The following is an 18,166-nucleotide window of genomic DNA, read 5'->3' on the forward strand; positions in this document are numbered from 1 at the left end:
GTGAAATTCATTGTTTTGGGGTGAAATGTCCTATAGATATCAATTAGGTCTAACTGGTCTAATGTATCATTTAAAGTTTGCGTTTCTTTGTTAATTTTCTGTTTAGTTGATCTGTCCATAGGTGTGAGTGGGGTATTAAAGTCTCCAGCTATTATTGTGTTATTGTTAATTTCCCCTTTCATACTTGTTAGCATTTGTCTTACATATTGTGGTGCTCCTATATTGGGTGCTTATACCAAAAGGCAAAGACTGGCCAAATGGATACAAAAACAAGACCCCTCTATATGCTGCCTATAAGAGACCCACCTCAAAACAAGGGACACATACAGACTGAAAGTGAAGGGCTGGAAAAAGATATTCCACGCAAATAGAGATCAAAAGAAAGCAGGAGTGGCAATACTCATATCCGATAAAATAGACTTTAAAACAAAGGCTGTGAAAAGAGACAAAGAAGGCCACTACATAATGATCAAAGGATCAATCCAAGAAGAAGATATAACAATTATAAATATATATGCATCTCTAATTCTTAATCCAGCACCACAGAGTACATTATAGCCTTCTTCCTTTATTTTTAGTTTCTTTCTCATACAGAGAGAATGAGGGTTTCTTTATCCGTAACATATTCACTTCTTACTCACTCCTAGAATACACATATGTTGGCACCACCTCCAATCCTTTTCTAATTATTTTTGAACACATAAAGTTAACACATTTCTAAATGTAAGAACAATTAAACATATTTAAAGCACCTCTCTTCCTGTTCCTATTCCTCTATTACCATTTCCCCATCCTTTCCACTTACCCCTTCCCATCTCTGTCACCTCATTCGCTTTTAGTTTATATTTTTTTTTTTTGCACATACGTATATTTTGCTGTTTCCTGTCCTTATATTAGACAGTTCGTGAGGAAGTTCTTATCTTTAAGTCTAATCTAATACCTAAACAAATGATAAAATCTCAATTATTTAGCAACTTCAAGTGGGTATATAAAGAAATGACAAATAGCTTTAGAAACTAAACTGAATTATTGAGTTTTCCTTTTTTTCTTTGTCCATTCTGGTCCTGATGGCGTGCGTGCTAAGTCACTTCAGTGGTGTCTGACTCTGCGACCCTATGGACTGTAGCCCTCAAGGCTCCTCTGTTTCCATGGGACTCTCCAGGTAAGACTATTATAGTAGGTTGTCATGCCCTCCTCTAGGGACTCTTCCTGACCCAGGGGTCAAACCCATGTCTCCTGTAGCTCCAGCATTACAGAAGGGTTCTTTACCACTGAGCTACTGGGGAAGCCCTAAAGTCCTAATTAGGAAACACCTAATGAGATGGTTTGGAGAAGGCAATGGCACCCCACTCCAGTACTCGTGCCTGGAAAATCCCAGGGACGGAGGAGCCTGGTAGACTGCAGTCCATGGGGTCGCAAAGAGTCGGACATGACTGAAGTGACTTAGCAGCAGCAGCAACAGTAGCAATGAGATGGCTGGACAGCATCACCGACTCAATGGACATGAGTTTGGGTAAACTCCAGGAGTGGTGATGGACACGGAAGGCTGGTGTGCTGCAGTCCATGGGATCACAAAGAGTCAGACACGACTAAGTGACTGAACTGAACTGAAAGGCACTTACCATTCAACCTAAGTGTAAGCGCAAAATAACAGCAGCCATCCTGTTGCCATTCTGGTCTACTGAAGTATTCATTTGTATTTCTAGAATATATGCAAGCTTAAAAACTTCTGATCAATAAATATAAGGTTTGAGCTAAGTGTATCTCCGATGCCGCTTAGCTCCAAGATTCTGTGAGCCTCTGTTCCCATGGTGCCATGGTTCTAATATTCCAAACCAGAGGAGAATCATTTTACTGAGACGTTAACAGGCAGTCCTACTCTCTTGTTTTGGACTTCTTCTACTGAAGTTTGAACATGGGTGGAATGAGCTACGCAGTGAAGAAGGGCACAAGAAAAACAGGAGATCCTGTATACCTGCGGAAGGCCCTTGTGTACAACCTTGGAGAGGAGAAGAGAACCAGGATCCACATTCAAAAACTTCAGCAGTCTTTAAATATGCGGTTCAGGGAGATCGATAAAGAGAAAGCAGCCTTGAAGAAGTTTTTGGTTAAGCTTCAGCAGACAACTGGGTATTTTCCTCAAACGCCCTTCTGGTGACCAATGCCAGTGTAGGTGAGGAGTCCCGTGAAAGGTCCAATACAAAACACATCTGCGTCTCCGGTTATCGCTGTGACCTAAGAAAGCATTATAAAAAACCATTGGGACAAGTAAAAAAAAAAAAGACTATACAATTGAACATAAAAATGAAATGTCTAGAAGAAAATCAACAAGTATCTCCTATGAAAGAGAGACTAGAGCATTATTTTTTCCAGATGATTCCATATGTTTACAACTTGAAGAGACTAGAGCATTATTTTTGCAGATGATTCCATATATTTACAACTTGAAGTGGTAATATGCAGTGCATATATTATTTCCATTGAAACTTTTCCTAGAGACCAGAATAAAGCTTAGCCATTGTAGAGATCTTTCTGATATTGATGGTAGCATGCATATATTTGTCTTAATTCTGTTTTTTTCTCATTGATGTCATTTTCAATTGTTTTTCTATAGTTTTAATAGCATGAATAAAAGTTAGTTTGAGGAACTTCCTTGATGGTCCAGTAGTTAAGACTTCATGCTTCCAATGCAGGAGATGCAGGTTTGATCTCTGGTCAGGGAACTAAGATCCCACATACCACGTGGCAGGGTCAGAAAATAAAAATAAATAAAATATGAACAATAAAATAATTTTTTAAAGTTAGTTTGAAAATAATGATATAGTAGGAAAAACCTAGAATCTTGATTCTTTAGTTGTTTGTTGTTGTTCCGTCACTCAGTCATGTTCAGCTCTTTGTGACCCCGTGGACTGCAGCACACCAGGCTTTCTGTCCTTCATCATTTTCCAGAGCTCGCGCAAACTTATATCCATTCAGTTGGTGATGACATTCAACCATCTCATCCTCTGTCACCCTGTTCTCCTCCTGCCTTCAATCTTTCCCAGCATCAGGGTCTGGCTCAGAGGTTAAAGCATCTGCCTGCAATGCGGGAGACCTGGGTTCAATCCCTGGGTTGGAAAGATCCCCTGGAGAAGGAAATGGCAACCCACTCCAGTATTCTTGCCTGGAGAATCCCATGGACAGAGGAGCCTGGTGGGTTACGGTCCATGGGGTCGCAAAGAGTCGGACACAACTGAGCAACTTCATTTGTAATGTGAAAACTGGACTAAATCACCCCTAAGGTCCCTTTCAACTTTAAATTCTTTGAAACTAAAACTCCATAGTTCTGCTTTGAAATGTGCTTGTGGGACAGAAAAAGGATACAGCGATCAGAAAACATATCAAGGTGACTTCATGGCCTTGGATATATTTTTCCTGTTTAACCCTGACTTATCTACCGATCCTATGTTTAAAGAAACATGCTATTCAAATATAATATATTCTCATGATATAGTTGCTGGGTGATGGCAGAGCAAATGCACCTCACTTCTTGAAAGCCCTTGGGATTAAGTTGCATGTCTTTATTATTTCTTTAGGCTCTACAGTGAAATAGACATAGATTCTGCTAGATATTACTGTTTCAGTTCAGTTCATTCGCTCAGTCGTGTCTGACTCTTTGCGACCCCATGAAGCGCAGCATGCCAGGCCTCCCTGTCCATCACCAACTACCAGAGGCTACCCAAACCCATGTCCATTAAGTCAGTGATGCCATCCAACTATCTCATCCTCTGTTGTCCCCTTCGTCTCCTGCCTTCCATCATTCCCAGCATCAGGGACTTTTCAAATGAGTCAGCTCTTTGGATCAGGTGGCCAAAGTATTGGAGTTTCAGCTTCAACATCAGTCCTTCCAATGAACATCAAGGACTGATCTCCCTTAGGATGGACTGGTTGGATCTCCTTGCAGTTCAAGGGACTCTCGAGTCTTTTCCAACACCACAATTCAAAAGCATCAATTCTTCAGCACTCAGCCTTCTTTATAGTCCAACAGTCACATCCATACATGACTACTGGAAAAACCATAGCCTTTGTTGACAAAGTAATGTCTCTGCTTTTAAATATGCTGTCTAGTTTGGTCATAACTTTCCTTCCAAGGAGTAAGCGTCTTAATTTCATGGCTGCAGTCACCATCTGCAGTTTTTGGAGCTGCAAAAAATAAAAACACTGTTTCCACTGTTTCCCCATCTATTTCCCATGAAGTGATGAGACCGGATGCCATGATCTTCGTTTTCTGAATGTTGAGCTTTAAGCCAACTTTTTCACTCTCCTCTATCACTTTCGTCAAGAGGCTCTTTAGTTCTTCTTCACTTTCTGCCATAAGGGTGGTGTCATCTGCATATCTGAGGTTATTGATATTTCTCCTAGCAATTTTGATTCCAGCTTGTGCTTCATCCAGCCCAGCGTTTCTCATGATGTTCTCTGCATATAAGTTAAATAAACAGGATGGCAATATACAGCCTTGACGTACTCCTTTACCAATTTGGAACCAGTCTGTTTTTCCATGTCCAGTTCCAACTGTTGCTTCCTGACTTGCATACAGGTTTCTCAAGAGGCAGGTCAGGTGGTCTGGTATTCCCATCTCTTTCAGAATTTTCCATAGTTTATGGTGATCCACACAGTCAAAGGCTTTGGCATAATCAATAAAGCAGAAATAGATATTTTTCTGGAAGTCTCTTGCGTTTTCAATGATCCAGCAGATGTTGGCAATTTGATCTCTGGTTCCTCTGCCTTTTCTAAAACCAGCTTGAACATCTGGAAGTTCACGGTTCATGTATCAGTGAAGCCTGGCTTGGAGAATTTTGAGCATTACTTTACTAGCATGTGAGATGAGTGCAATTGTGTGGTAGTTTGAGCATTCTTTGGCATTGCCTTTCTTTGGGATTGGAATAAAAACGGACCTTTTCCAGTCCTGTGGCCACTGCTGAGTTTTCCAAATTTGCTGGCATATTGAGTGCAGCACTTTCACAGCATTATCTTTCAGGATTTGAAAGAGCTCAACTGGAATTCCATCACCTCCACTAGCTTTGTTTGTAGTGATACTTCCTAAGGCCCACTTGACTTCACATTCCAGGATGTCTGGCTCTAGGTGAGTGTGGGTGATCACACCATAGTGATGATCTGGGTTGTGAAGATCTCTTTTATACAGTTCTTCTGTGTATTCTTGCCACCTCTTCTTAATATCTTCTGCTTCTGTTAGGTCCATACCATTTCTGTCCTTTATCGAGCCTATCTTTGCATGAAATGTTCCCTTGGTATCTAGAATTTTCTTGAAGAGATTCTCTAGTCCCCATTCTATTGTTTTCCTCTTTCTTTGCACTGATCACTGAGGAAGGCTTTCTCTCTCCTTGCTATTCTTCGGAACTCTGCATTCAGATGGGTATATGTTTCCTTTTCTCCTTTGCTTTTCGCTTCTCTTCTTTTCTCAGCTATTTGTAAGGCCTCCTCAGACAGCCATTTTGCTTTTTTGCATTTCTTTTTCTTGGGGATGGTCTTGATTCCTGTCTCCTGTACAATTTCACAAACCTCCGTCCATAGTTCATTAGGCACTGTATCAGATCTAGTCCCTTAAATCTGTTTCTCACTTCCACTGTATAGTCATAAGGGATTCGATGTAGGTCATACCTGAATAGTCTAGTGGTTTTCCCCACTTTCTTCAATTTAAGTCTGAATTTGGCAATAAGGAATTCATGATCTGAGCCCCAGTCAGCTATTTATATACCTTCATGTATACTTTAAGTTGCTTATATTTTTAAATTGTACATATGTCCATGGGGTCGTAAAGAGTCGGACATGACTGAAGTGATTTAGCACACGTCTTTCCTCCATTTTACTGCCTTTGTATTTCATCAAGATCAGTGACATTTTCACAGAAATACAGTGATATTTATGTGAGTCTCTTTCAGGATTCTTCATTCTGTTCCAATTATCTATATTACTGTTTTTTCATCCAATACGACACTTGGTTACTGTAGCTTTATTGTAAGTCATGAAGTCAGGCAGTGTTGGTCCTCCAACTTCAGTACTGGCAATTCTGGGTCTTTTGTCACTTCAGATATACTTTAGTATCACTTAGTTGACAGCCACAAAATAATATGCTGGCATCTTAATAGGAATTGCATTGAACCTATAAATCGGTGTGAAGAATGAACATCTTGACAAAATTGAATTTTCCCATCCATGAACATCTCTCTACCTATAGTTCTTTTAAAATTTCTCTCATCAGAGTTTTGTAGTTTTCCCCATATAGATCTTATATGTATTTTCTTAGATTTACATATAACTAATTTTTTTGAGTGTTAATGTAAATGGTAACATATTCTAAATTTAAAATTCTACATGTTTATTGCTGGTATAATAAAAGTGTTAATAACCTTTTGTACATTAACCTTGTATCCTGTAAACTTGCTGTAATAACTTTATTAGTTCCAGAAATTTTAAAATTCTATATAGACCATCATGTAATAAATTAACATTTTATTTCTTCTTTTCCACCCTCTGTAACTTTTATTTCCCTTTTTTGTTGTTACCACATTACCTAGATCTTCTACTATGATGCTGAAAAGGAATGGTGAGAGGACATTGGCCTTGTTCCTGCTCTTAGTGGAAAAGCTTCTAGTTTCTTACCATTATGATATCAGCTGTAGATGTTATCAAGTTGAGAGTTCCCCTCTATGCCTAGTTTACTAATTTTATAAAAGATTTTGTCAAATATTTTTTCTGTATCTATTGATATAATCACGTGATTTTTCTTTGTTAGCCTGTTGATGTGGTACATTAATGGATTTCCAGATGGTAAACCAAACTTGCATACCTGGAATAACTTCTTTGCATACATTTTCGTTTTGATTCGCTAGTATTTTGTTGAGAAGTTTTGCATTTATATTTATGAGAGAGACTGCTCTATAGTTTTAAAGACTATCTGGTTTTGGTTTTAGAATAATGCTGGCCTCAAATAAAGAGTTAGGAGGTTCCCTTCTGCATCTTATCTTCTGGAAGAGATTGTATAGAATTGGCATAACTTCTTCCTTAAATGTTTTAATTCACCAGTGAACCTATCTGGGCCTGCTGCTGTTCTGAAAGGTTTTAAATTATTGATTCAATTTCCTTATTAGATACAGGCCTATTCAGTCTTTTTCTTCTTAAGTTTTGGCAGATGTATTTTTTAAGAAATTACTCCATTTAATCTAGGTTACCAAATTGGTGGACATATGGTTGTTCATAGTATTTCCTGATTATCCTTCTAATATCCATGGGATCTGTAGTAATGTCCCTATTGTATTTTGGATCTTACTAATTTGTATTTTCTTTCAGTTAGCTTGACTAGAGGCTTATCAATTCTATTGATCTTTTCAAAGAACTGTTTTTTTTTTTTTTAACTGAAGCATAATTGACCTGTAATACTTTGTTAATTCTAGGGACACAACATAGTGATTCAGTATTTCTATACATTACAAAATGTTTACGATGGTAAGTCTAGTTATCTGTCACCATACAAAGATATTACAGTATTACTGAGTATATTCCACATGTTGTATATTTCATCCTCATGACTCATTTATATTGTAACTGGAAGTCTGTACCTCTTACTCTCCACCTATTGCATTCAACCCACCACTCCCTCCCTTATGGAAATCACTATTTCTTCTCTGTATCTACTGTCTTCCTTTTTTCATTTGCTGTTTTTTTAGATTCCACATATAAGTTAAAATCACACTTCATTTTTCTGACTTATTTCACTTAGCATAATAACCTCTAGGATAATTCATGCTGTCACACTGAAATCATATAAGATTTTTCTTTTTATGGCTAATATTCCACTATGTATAATATACCACATCTTCATCCATTCATCTATTGCTGGACATTCAGGTGGTTTCCATATGTTGCCCATTGTAAGTAATGCTGCAATAAACATAGGAATGCATACATCTTTTCTAATCAGTGTTTTTTTCCTTTTAAAAAATATGCAAAGTGGAATTGCTGGATCACCTAGATAGCATATTAAAAAGCCAAGACATTACTTTGCCAACAAAGGTCCATCTAGTCAAGGCTATGGTTTTTCCAGTGATCACGTATGGATGTGAGAGTTGGACTGTGAAGAAACCTGAGCACAAGAATTGATGCTTTTGAACTGTGGTGCTGGAGAAGACTCTTGAGAGTCCCTTGGACTGCAAGGAGATCCAACCAGTCCATCCTAAAGGAGATCAGTCCTGGGTGTTCATTGGAAGGACTGATGCTGAGGCTGAAACTCCAATACTTTGGCCACCTCATGCGAAGAGTTGACTCATTGGAAAAGACCCTGATGCTGGGAGGGATTGGGGGCAGGAGGAGAAGGGGATGACAGAGGATGAGATGGCTGGATGGCATCACTGACTCGATGCACATGACTTTCGGTGAACTCTGGGAGTTAGTGATGGACAGGGAGGCCTGGTGTGCTGCGGTTCATGAGGTCACAGAGAGTTGGACACGACTGAGCAACTGAACTGATGGTAGTTCTACTTTTAAGGAATCTCCATACTGTTTTCCATAATGCTTGAACCAACTTGTACCACCAACAGTGCACAAGGGTTTTCTCCATATCCTCACCAACACTTATTTCTTATCTTTTTGTAATAGCTATTCTGACATGTGTGAGGTATTATCTCATTCTGATTTTCAGTTGCATTCCCCTGATGTTTACTAATGGGAGCTTTTTTATGTTGAGCATCTTTTCATGTCTTAGTCATATGTATCTGTATCTTTGGAAAAAATGTTTATATTCAGATCCTTGGTGGGACTGTTAGTCCTTCTGGTGTTGAGTTCTATGAGTTCTTTGTGTATTTTGGGTATTAACCCCTTATCTGTTGTATTATTTGCAAGTAAATGCCTCTCCCATTCAGCATGCTGTTTTTCATTTTGTTAAGTTTCCTTTGTGGTACAAAAGCTTTTTGGTTTGATGTAGTCCTGTTTGTTTATTTTTGCTTTTCTCTTGCCTAAAGACACATTAAAAAAAATATTGCCAAGACCAATGTCAAAGAAGGTACTACGCTTTTCTGGAAGTTTTATGTTTTCAAGTCTTAGACTTAAGCTTTCATCCATTTTGAGGTTTTTAGTGATGTGGGAAAGTAGTCGTTTCTTTGGCATGAGACTGTCCAGTTTACCCAACACCAATTATTGAAGACACTGTCTGTTCCCCATTGTATATTCTTGCCTACTTTGTCATAATTGCCCACAGTTCTGTCAGCATCATCTCCCAAACTTGCTAAACGCCTTATCCAGACATCCTGTACAACACTGCCTCACAACAAAGGACCCATTTTACACCAGAGGGGCGACGATGAGCTCATGACTGTGTAATGCGTTGATCTTGTCATGTATCCATCATCCAGAAGTAACTGGCCTGATACAATATGGGATGGCCTACTGAAGGCTCAGCTAAGGTGCTGGCAAGGGAGACAATACTTAGTGAGGTTTGGATACAATCTTCCAATACAAGATATAGTGTGTGCTTTGAACCAATGACCAATAATGTGACTATAGCGAAAATATATGCTTAGCAATTAGCATTATGCAGTTTAAGACTTGACTTGTAGTCAATGACTAGGGATCTTTATGACTGACAGTGTGACTATAGACAAGAATACACAGTTAGCAGTCAGTATTTTGTAGTTTGTTAAGACTTGACCTGTAGCCAATGACTAGGGAAATTTTTAAAAAATTAAGAGAGAATACATATGCCTACACCAGGAGTTAATGGAAGGTCTCACAGAGATGTGGATGCTTCTGTAGGATTCGAGGACCAGTTACGCTCCTTAACTGGAACAGTGCCCATTGCACCTTGTAAAACAAGCCTTCAGGACTTGGACTTAAAGGACTTTAGAGCATGACATACTAAGTGCCTATTCCTGGGGCCATGGCACCACACCCCAGTAGACCATGTTTTCCTGACAAAAGCCCATCTGCCAGACTCAGGACCTACCCTTGTCAAGCCCCACAGAAATCCCCAGAGCTCCCTAAGTTCCCATAGAGCCCCTTACAAACCTCCTACACACAACCAAAGCAGAGACCCCTAGAACTGCATTTGTTCTTGGGTAGGGCTGCCATTCCCAGACATGATACCTAATGTAGCAGCTGAGGACAGAGTGCCTGGATCTGATTAGCTGGCCTCCCCTAAGAAATGACCAGGACTGCTTTCCTAGTCATCACGTGTCCAAGTTTCTTAGGTGGATCCACACACTAAAGAGTTCCCTTGTCTGATCTCCAATCTCTTGCCAACACCCCAACCCCTTTCCCTTTGTCTTCAGAAAACCTTCCTATATCTCAATTTCTCTGGTTTTCCCTTCATCTCTGAACAGCTATTTCCTTTCCTGCTGTGTCACATGTGTGTGTGTATGTGTATTTATTTCAGTTAATTTCTCATCTCCTTCCCCTTTCCCCACTGCTGCATATACAATGCATTAGTACTTAGTTCATGAGTTTTGGAACATCAAGAAAAATTGTGATAGAACTAAAAGAGAGATTCACACCCCTAAGAGTTCTGACTTGAAACCGGTTCCCACAGCTAACAAAGACCTTGGGTTTTTAAGTGTACCAGTTATGCAAGATTTAATGCATTACGGAAGCTGGGTAAAGGGCATATGGGAACCCTCTGTACTATCTCTGCGAATGTTCTGTAAATTTAAAATAACTCCAAAATAAACCTTAAGATTAAAAAAGAGAGAGAAAAACCTTAGATTTTCCCCTCTGGGTGAAATGACTGCATGTGGTCTTGGCTACACAGTATACAGGTGCTGTGTTAGGCAAAAAAACTATTGTTAAAAGGCAAATATAGGAAGTAGGGTATATTGGGTACTAGCCAGCCACAACAGCAGAATGTAGTAGAGAACGTTTTAATCTTTATTTTCTATTTTTGAGGAGTTTTTCACTGTATGAATCTTGGTTGTGAGTACCTACTATTAAAGCTGAATGGGCCAGACTCTCCCATCCTCAACTTGATGGTGTGGGTGTGTGACCCAGGCCAGTAAATCCCATACACACACTCCACTGAGTCTCAAAGAGTCACACTTCCTTAAGGAAGTTTTCAGATAATGGCAGTGATGCCTGTTCAGTGACAGCGATGGGAGCATGGTGGCAGAGATGTGGTGGACTCAAGCCTGCACACTGCCCCTCTATGCTACTCTTTCTAATAAATTCCTTTTTTGGTGTTAGTGATCCAGCCTGCTGTTCCTATTGCCTGCAATTAAGAACTCTAAAGACAGACCCGCTAACCCAGTCAGGGCTTCCAAGTGGACCAACTCCAGAGGCATCATTGTCACAAGGCACAGAATGATGCCCTGCAGCCATGCAATGTTGTGCCACAGAACATCTGTAGGACATCCAGAGCTATTTATTAATGTGTGTCTAAAGCATGTAACACAGACTACGAAGATAAAAAAAAATTTACTTCATTAATTACATATTTGGACAACAAAAAACAATTATATTACAATCTTAGTACTTTAAACCTGGGTTTTCTAGCACCCAAGGTCTTACATTCATTCTTCTTGGCTACTTACTATTTGAATAACCTTGGACAGTTTGTTTGATAGCTGGAAAATGGACTAACAGTGGGTTACTACTCTTCCACTACATTTCAACTTATTTGAAAAATACAGACAGTAATATCTACACTTCATTGGCTTCTGCTGAGGATTTAAAAATAAAGTCACCTCACACACTTGTGTGGCCCACAGTAGGTATTTGAGAATCATTCCTTCCTTTCCCGATGTTGATACAATAATTACTTTAGTCTCTGTATGCAGACAAGCCCCTCACCAACTGTGGTGACAATCACCAGCTGATGCAGTCCTCTTAGCCACACTGCACTTGGAAGTAATATGACCTCAGAATACTAGTTCCGATGTTTCTGGCTTCCACGCCTACAATGCTCATACTGTCACTCTCCACATGAGTGAATCCACTGTGAAGGAAGGGACATGCTGTATGTTAACTTTGGAAAAGGACAAACGTTTAAGTCACAAAGCTTTTACACAAAGATGGAGCTTAACCTTGTACGTTCTCCACCCAGTCCACCCCATCTCTGAGTATACTGGGCTTTGACTTGAGGACCTGCGTTCATTTGTATCAAGTAGCAAAAATCATCACATTCTTGAGTGTGATCAGTTTGAGGTCCTGATGGTAGCTGCCTGAATCACAATCATTCCAGCTACTTAGAAACTTCTCCTGATACAGGAGTTGGGGGTACCTCATCCAATCTGGGCAGGTCAGAGTCATTTCTCCAGAATTTAGAATTACTATCAATTCCTAACCAGTCTCAGTGAAGGAGATGTAACTGCAGGAGCCAATGGGGCCTTCAGTTTCCACAAAAACAAAATGCTGCTCTGTTGCACTAAAGAAAAATGGAGCAAGTGTGTAGAGAACCAAACCAACAAACAACAAAAAAAGAACTAACCAACAAACAAACACAGAAGGAACTTGCTGAGTTTCTCACAGAAGCCCAGTTTTTGTCTATATAAACTGCTTCTGAAACAAGCTTTGGCTTTCATGAACTACCTTTCAGCTTAGAGTAAATCCCATGCTGACTTACTCAACTTAAGAGATTAATAAACCACTACAATACTGTAAAGGAATTAGCCTCCAATTAAAATAATTAAAAAAAAATGCATCTTGTGCAAACAACAACAAAGAGATTAATAACAAGAGTGGAATGTGGCAGTTTGCAGACTGTGTCAGAAAACTGCAGGATTGGGTTGGAAAATTGCAGGACTGGCTGGTCTGCGTGGGTCTGAGCAGGGCAACAACTGCTCCCTGAAACAAGCAGTCAGTCAGCAGTCTCCTTGGTTTGTTTGCAAATAAGGTTGAACTAGCACCTATCTTCTTTCTTTTCCTCTTTATAGACTTCCTCTTCATCTTCCCCCACCCCCTCCACTCATCTTTAGTAAATTTGCAGAACTCTGTAACTATCACTAAAACCCAGTTTTAAGAACATTTCCATTGGCCCAAAAAGATCTGTTGTAGCCATCTGCAGTAAATCTCATCTACACTCAACCCTGGGCAGCAGTAATTAACCTTCTGTTCCTATAGACCTGCCTTTTCTATATGTACCATATTAAAGGAATCATTCAATATGTGACCTTACATATTTGGCTTCTTTCACCAGCACAATATGTTGGCAGTTCACCCACATGTATGTCATATGCCATTCCTCTTTATGGCTGAATAACATTCCCCTGTATGGATGCACCACAGTGGATTTATCCATTTACCAGTTGATGGGTATCTCCACTGTTTGCACCTTTAGGGTTTTCTGAATAAATCTGCTAAGAACATTCAAGTACAAGTCTTTGTAGACATGTTTTATTTCTCCTAGGGGTATGCTGCTAGGTTTGCTATTAAATTTATATTTAACATACCCATTTTCTTTGGAGAATCAGAATATGTGTTTACACATTATAACATTTTAGGAAACTGAAAAGCTCCTAAAAAGTAATGAAGATAGATGAAATGCAGTCCATAGCTGCCCATCCTGTGGGGATCAGCACGGAGCTAGGTTGCTGGGTTTATCATTGCCAAATGAAGCCCTCAAAGGGAAATTACCACTTGCATTAACCAATGATTTCTGAGGAATCTGTTATGAATTAGCAAAGAGCAGAATTCAAGGTTGTAATACATTCCAGGGTTCTGATTAAAGCACATTTATGTTACTAAGTGTGCTCTGCTCATTGACAAAATGTCATTTCAGTGAATGGTTTACCATCCTATAAAATGGGTATGTCAGTCACTCAGTCGTGTCTTACTCTTGTGACCTCATGGACTGTAGCCCGCCAAGGTCCTCTATCCATGGAATCCTCCAGGCAAGAATAGTCATTCCCTTCTCCAGGGAATCTTCCTGATCCAAGAATTGAATCTGGGTATCCTGTAATGCAGATGAATTCTTTACCATCTGAGCCACCAGGGAAGCCTCAGAATAGCACAGTTTAAAAACACATATAAAACAGAAGTTTCTGGAACTTCCCTGGTGGCTCAGTGGTTAAGAATATGCCTGCCAACAATATAGGGGACACGTTTGATCCCTGGTCCAGGAAGATCCAACATGCCACAGGGCAACAAAGCCCATGCGCCACAATTACTAAGCCCATACTCTAGAGCCTGAGCTCTGCAATGAGAAGCCACTGCAACTGGATAAAGCCAGCGTGCAGCAATGAGGACCCAGCAGAGGTAAGCAAACAAACAGTAATTAAAAAAATGAGTGTCTGATCGTGCACAGTGAATATTTCAGTGAATAAACGTGTTCTGCTTTGTGTGATGCATGTAGAGCAGTGTTTAAAAACATGTAAAACAGAAGTTTCTAGAAGTGCTACTTGCTGACTAAGCTGACAACAGTGTTATTTAAGTGAAAAGATGTTCTAACCATTCAGTAATGATACAGGGAATTCTTTAAAGATACATATAAAAAAGGAAAGGAAAAAAAAAGCACATCTTGGGAGACCAGCATCGCTGGCAAGCTCTTCAGTGGCCTCCTTCCAGTGGCAACAAGTGTTTGTTCACACACACGTCTCCTGCCACTGGAGGAAAAAAATCATTACTGAGGAGTCATGAGTGGATGACAGACAGAACAGAGCAAGGCCACCTCCCCTGAGCACAGGGGAGGGTAGATAGCAACATGTTAGGGTCTTGAGTAGGAAATATACAGCCCCTCATGGCCTGCAGTGTGGAGATGGAATGTTACGGCTCTCAAACTCAGCAACTAGGTAGGTTTGTTATACTGGAGTGAGTTGCCATTTCCTTCTCCAGGGGTGATCTTCCTGACCCAGGGATCAAACCTGGGTCTCCTGCATTGCAGGCAGAGCTTTACCATCTGAGCTACTAGGGAAGCAGGTTTGTTATAGAAATCCTTAATGGTAAAATTATTTAGTTTGGGGCATTGTATTTTTTTTAATTAACACTGTAAGATGTTTGCTACAAGAGGCTGAATTAATCCCGTAACTCATGACAAGTAACTGATGGTTATGAAGTAGGAGGTGTTACCTTAAGTAACCCAGTGAAACAGATAATCTGGAAGCCCTGTCCTTACTTTGCAGGACTTACTCTGATAAGAAAAAACATGTCAGCCCCCAATTCTGGGCTGCCCTGGTAGGTCAGCTGGTGAAGAATCCACCTGCAATGCAGGAGACCCCGGTTCCATTCCTGGGTCTGGAAGATCCCCTGGGGAAGGGATAGGCTACCCACTCTAGTATTCTTGGGCTTCCCTGGTGGCTCAGGCAGTGAAGAATTCACCTGCAATGCGGGAGACCTGGATTTGATCCCTGGGTTGAAAGATCCCCTGGAGAAGGCACGGCAACCCACTCCAGTATTCTTGCCTGGAGAATCCCCAGGGACAGAGGAGCCTGGTGGGCTACAGTCCATGGGGTTGCAAAGAGTCAGACACAACTGAGCGACTAAGCACAGCATCCCCAATTCTAATTGTAAACCAGAGCACAAAAATCACATTCTTTTCAACTTGTATAGTCTTGCCCCTATGGCCACCTAGGTTTGGTAAATGGACCTGGCATTGTACAGGTTACAGAGGTGGGCTAAGGGCTGCATCCAGGCTGACCCCGGCTTCACTGTGCATCCCCGTGGGCCTTTGGGCAAAACCCACGTGGCTGATTTCATCTGGGAAATGTAGGTGATGCTAACTGCAGGTGGTGGCTTTGTATATTAAAGGAGATAAGCACATGATGCATAGTGTAGCGTCTTTTTTAAAACCAGAGGATAAATATGAACAGTGACTTGCCTCAGGTCCCCACATAGGGAGGGATAGGCTGGGCTAAGACCCCAAATCCCATACTCATTCTTGCCAATGGTATCCTCTTGCTGGGAGGCCAGGAGAGGCCATTGTGTAGGTAACATTTAAAAAGTCAGAAGCAATTACCTGGCCCATCTGTGGGACCCACCAAGCAAATGATAGCAGCTCTTGAGGACAGGAAATTTATTTTCCTTGTTCCACATGTAGACTCGCAGGGAGAGGTCAAAGGAAGAGGTGATGACTCGAGTCTGGTCCTTGAAATGAAAAACCAAGTGAGGCAGGGATGTGGGCTCTAAGGCACGGAGCTATGAGGCTGGCAGCAGGCGGGCAAGGGGCCACACTCACCACCCACATGGACGTGATGGGCCTCTGGTGGTCCTGAAAGGCCACCAGCTGCAGGCCGTGAATGGTGAAGAGCACCAGCTCTGAGCCGGACACCAGCAGGATCACCTGGGAGCCGTGGCCCTTCATGAGGTGAGGAGGCATCATGGTGTCTGGCAGCAGGAAGCTCGCAATCTGTCGTACTTTTTGAAATAAAGGCACACAGATTGTCATGTCCTAGTAGCAGCTGGGGGTCTGGAATAGACATGCCTCACCTACGAGGATGTGGAATAATGAAAAGAGCAACGGCTTTGTGTTGCATCTGCAATCAGTCTGACCCATGCATTTACTCCCCTAGTCTACTGGTCATCAGCTGTCAAACGCTGGTGAGGTTCAAGGTGATACGCACATGGAAGTGACAGTATCTGGCCCATGGTACTATCCAGGGGTGAGGCTTCCACCCTGCTTTCTACCCTTCCCCATCTACGACAGGGGGATGTAAGACATGACCACATGAGAACTATGATGTTTATGATATGTGCTGAAAACTACTGTTGAAGATTCTTTTATACTGTACAGCATTCCTTGTTAAAAAAAAAAAAAATTAATTCGATCATTTCCTTATGGAATTTAGTTAGCACCAGGAAAACAAAATTACCTCTTTTGAAGAGTTCATGCGTTTTCTCGTATCAGACAAGGGATTATATTACACATCCTGTTTCCCTTTTTTTCCTCGGCTGCCAGGAAGCTCAGAGTAAAATTTATGGTCAAATGATGATAGGAAAACAAATGAATATAATACAAAGGAAAAAATGCTAAGGAACAAAGAAAAGGCCTATCAGGGTGATGTGGGGTTTGGAAAACAGAGGAGACAGGAAAGGACAAAAATGTGGGTCTTATTTTCCTACTGGACTAGGAGCTCCTTAGGGAAGAGATAGTTGTGGCTTTTATTCATCTCTGTGTACACTCAGTGCTGAGAGTGGTGACTCTCTGTGTGCACTCAGTGCTGAGAGTGGTGACTCTGACACAGCTGTAAAAGGAGAGGTGGGGATGAATGGACGCAGAGAAGGGAGAAGAGTGGACAGCAGTTAACCTCTGAGTCCCACTGCCATGCAGAGGGCCCCAACACACAGCAAGTGTTCACCCACTCCACCAGCACACAACAGCACTAGAAACCATCTGTGGGTCACTACGATGCACTGAGAGGAAAGAAAAAGGGCCCCAAAGGAAACGTGAGGAAGCACTGTAAGGTAGTGGTGGTGACATGGGGATCCTTACCAAGAATCTCCACTCTATCCCTGGACTTCCTGGTCCCTAGCTCGTAGGTGGTGATGACCAACTGCATGCCGTTGTCATTTCTGTGCATCACCATCAGCCTGGCTGCCTTGTCGGGGGCCCAGCAGGCTCTGGACGTCAGCCAGATGGGGAGAGTGGTGGAGGCAGGAGTCTCATCTTCCGACCGGCACAGCAAGGATTGAGTGTAGAACACCTGGGAAACAGCACAGCACAGCTCACAGCTCGCCGGTGAGCGAGGAGACTTCTCCAACCAGGAGCACTCCGAAAGCCCCCACCAGACCACATCCACCGTGACTGTACTGGGTCTCACAGGGTGCCTCATGTGGACCCGCCTTTCTCAAACGCCCTTACCAGGGAAAAGAGGTTAACCCCGCCCCATGTCTGGCCCTGCTGGAAAGATCTTGGCACACCAGTCCCAGTGAGGTCAGCATAAAGGGTGAATCAAATAAATGGATTTTCTTTTCCTGAGCGCCTGTCACCATCTTGCTTCTGCCTCCAATGTCTTCCTCCATACTCCTTTCCTATCTTCTTGCAGTCTGCCTCCAACCCCCTTCTTGGTCCCTGGAAGTGATCTGAGGCTGCCCACCAATCCTATGGCCTCTCTCCTTTGGCTGCCCTTCCTGACCCCTGGCCTCCCCTGACTCTCAGGTCCTGGCACTGCCAGTTCTGTCCAGCTTGGCCACTGCTTCTCTTTTTCTGTCCTTCCTTGCTCGCCGACTCCAGTATGTCTCAAGACCCGCTTCAGCT

General features: G+C 41.7%; 1 protein-coding gene across 7 annotated transcripts in view; it reads right to left on the reverse strand.

The window, feature by feature from the left end:
• Positions 1-548: 548 nt before the first annotated feature.
• FBXW12 (F-box and WD repeat domain containing 12) overlaps positions 549-18,166 on the reverse strand; it is a 46,551-nt gene continuing 28,933 nt past the window's right edge. For 3 of the 7 annotated variants that reach the window (XM_069575554.1, XM_069575555.1, XM_069575556.1), the window contains exons 7-10: positions 17,402-17,612; positions 16,148-16,326; positions 15,929-16,056; positions 11,436-11,974 (exon numbers count right to left, since the gene is read on the reverse strand). In XM_069575554.1, the coding sequence (XP_069431655.1) occupies positions 11,866-11,974; positions 15,929-16,056; positions 16,148-16,326; positions 17,402-17,612 (627 nt within the window). In that variant the 3' untranslated portion in view covers positions 11,436-11,865. Of the gene's footprint in view, positions 2,236-11,435; positions 11,975-13,768; positions 13,931-15,928; positions 16,057-16,147; positions 16,327-17,401; positions 17,613-18,166 lie in introns of those variants that run through there. The other 4 variants (XR_011446575.1, XR_011446573.1, XR_011446574.1 and 1 more) reach the window with 4 other exon arrangements.

The sequence above is a fragment of the Ovis canadensis genome, chromosome 2, assembly GCF_042477335.2.
Source record: "Ovis canadensis isolate MfBH-ARS-UI-01 breed Bighorn chromosome 2, ARS-UI_OviCan_v2, whole genome shotgun sequence".
In the NCBI taxonomy this organism is placed as follows: Eukaryota; Metazoa; Chordata; class Mammalia; order Artiodactyla; family Bovidae; genus Ovis; species Ovis canadensis.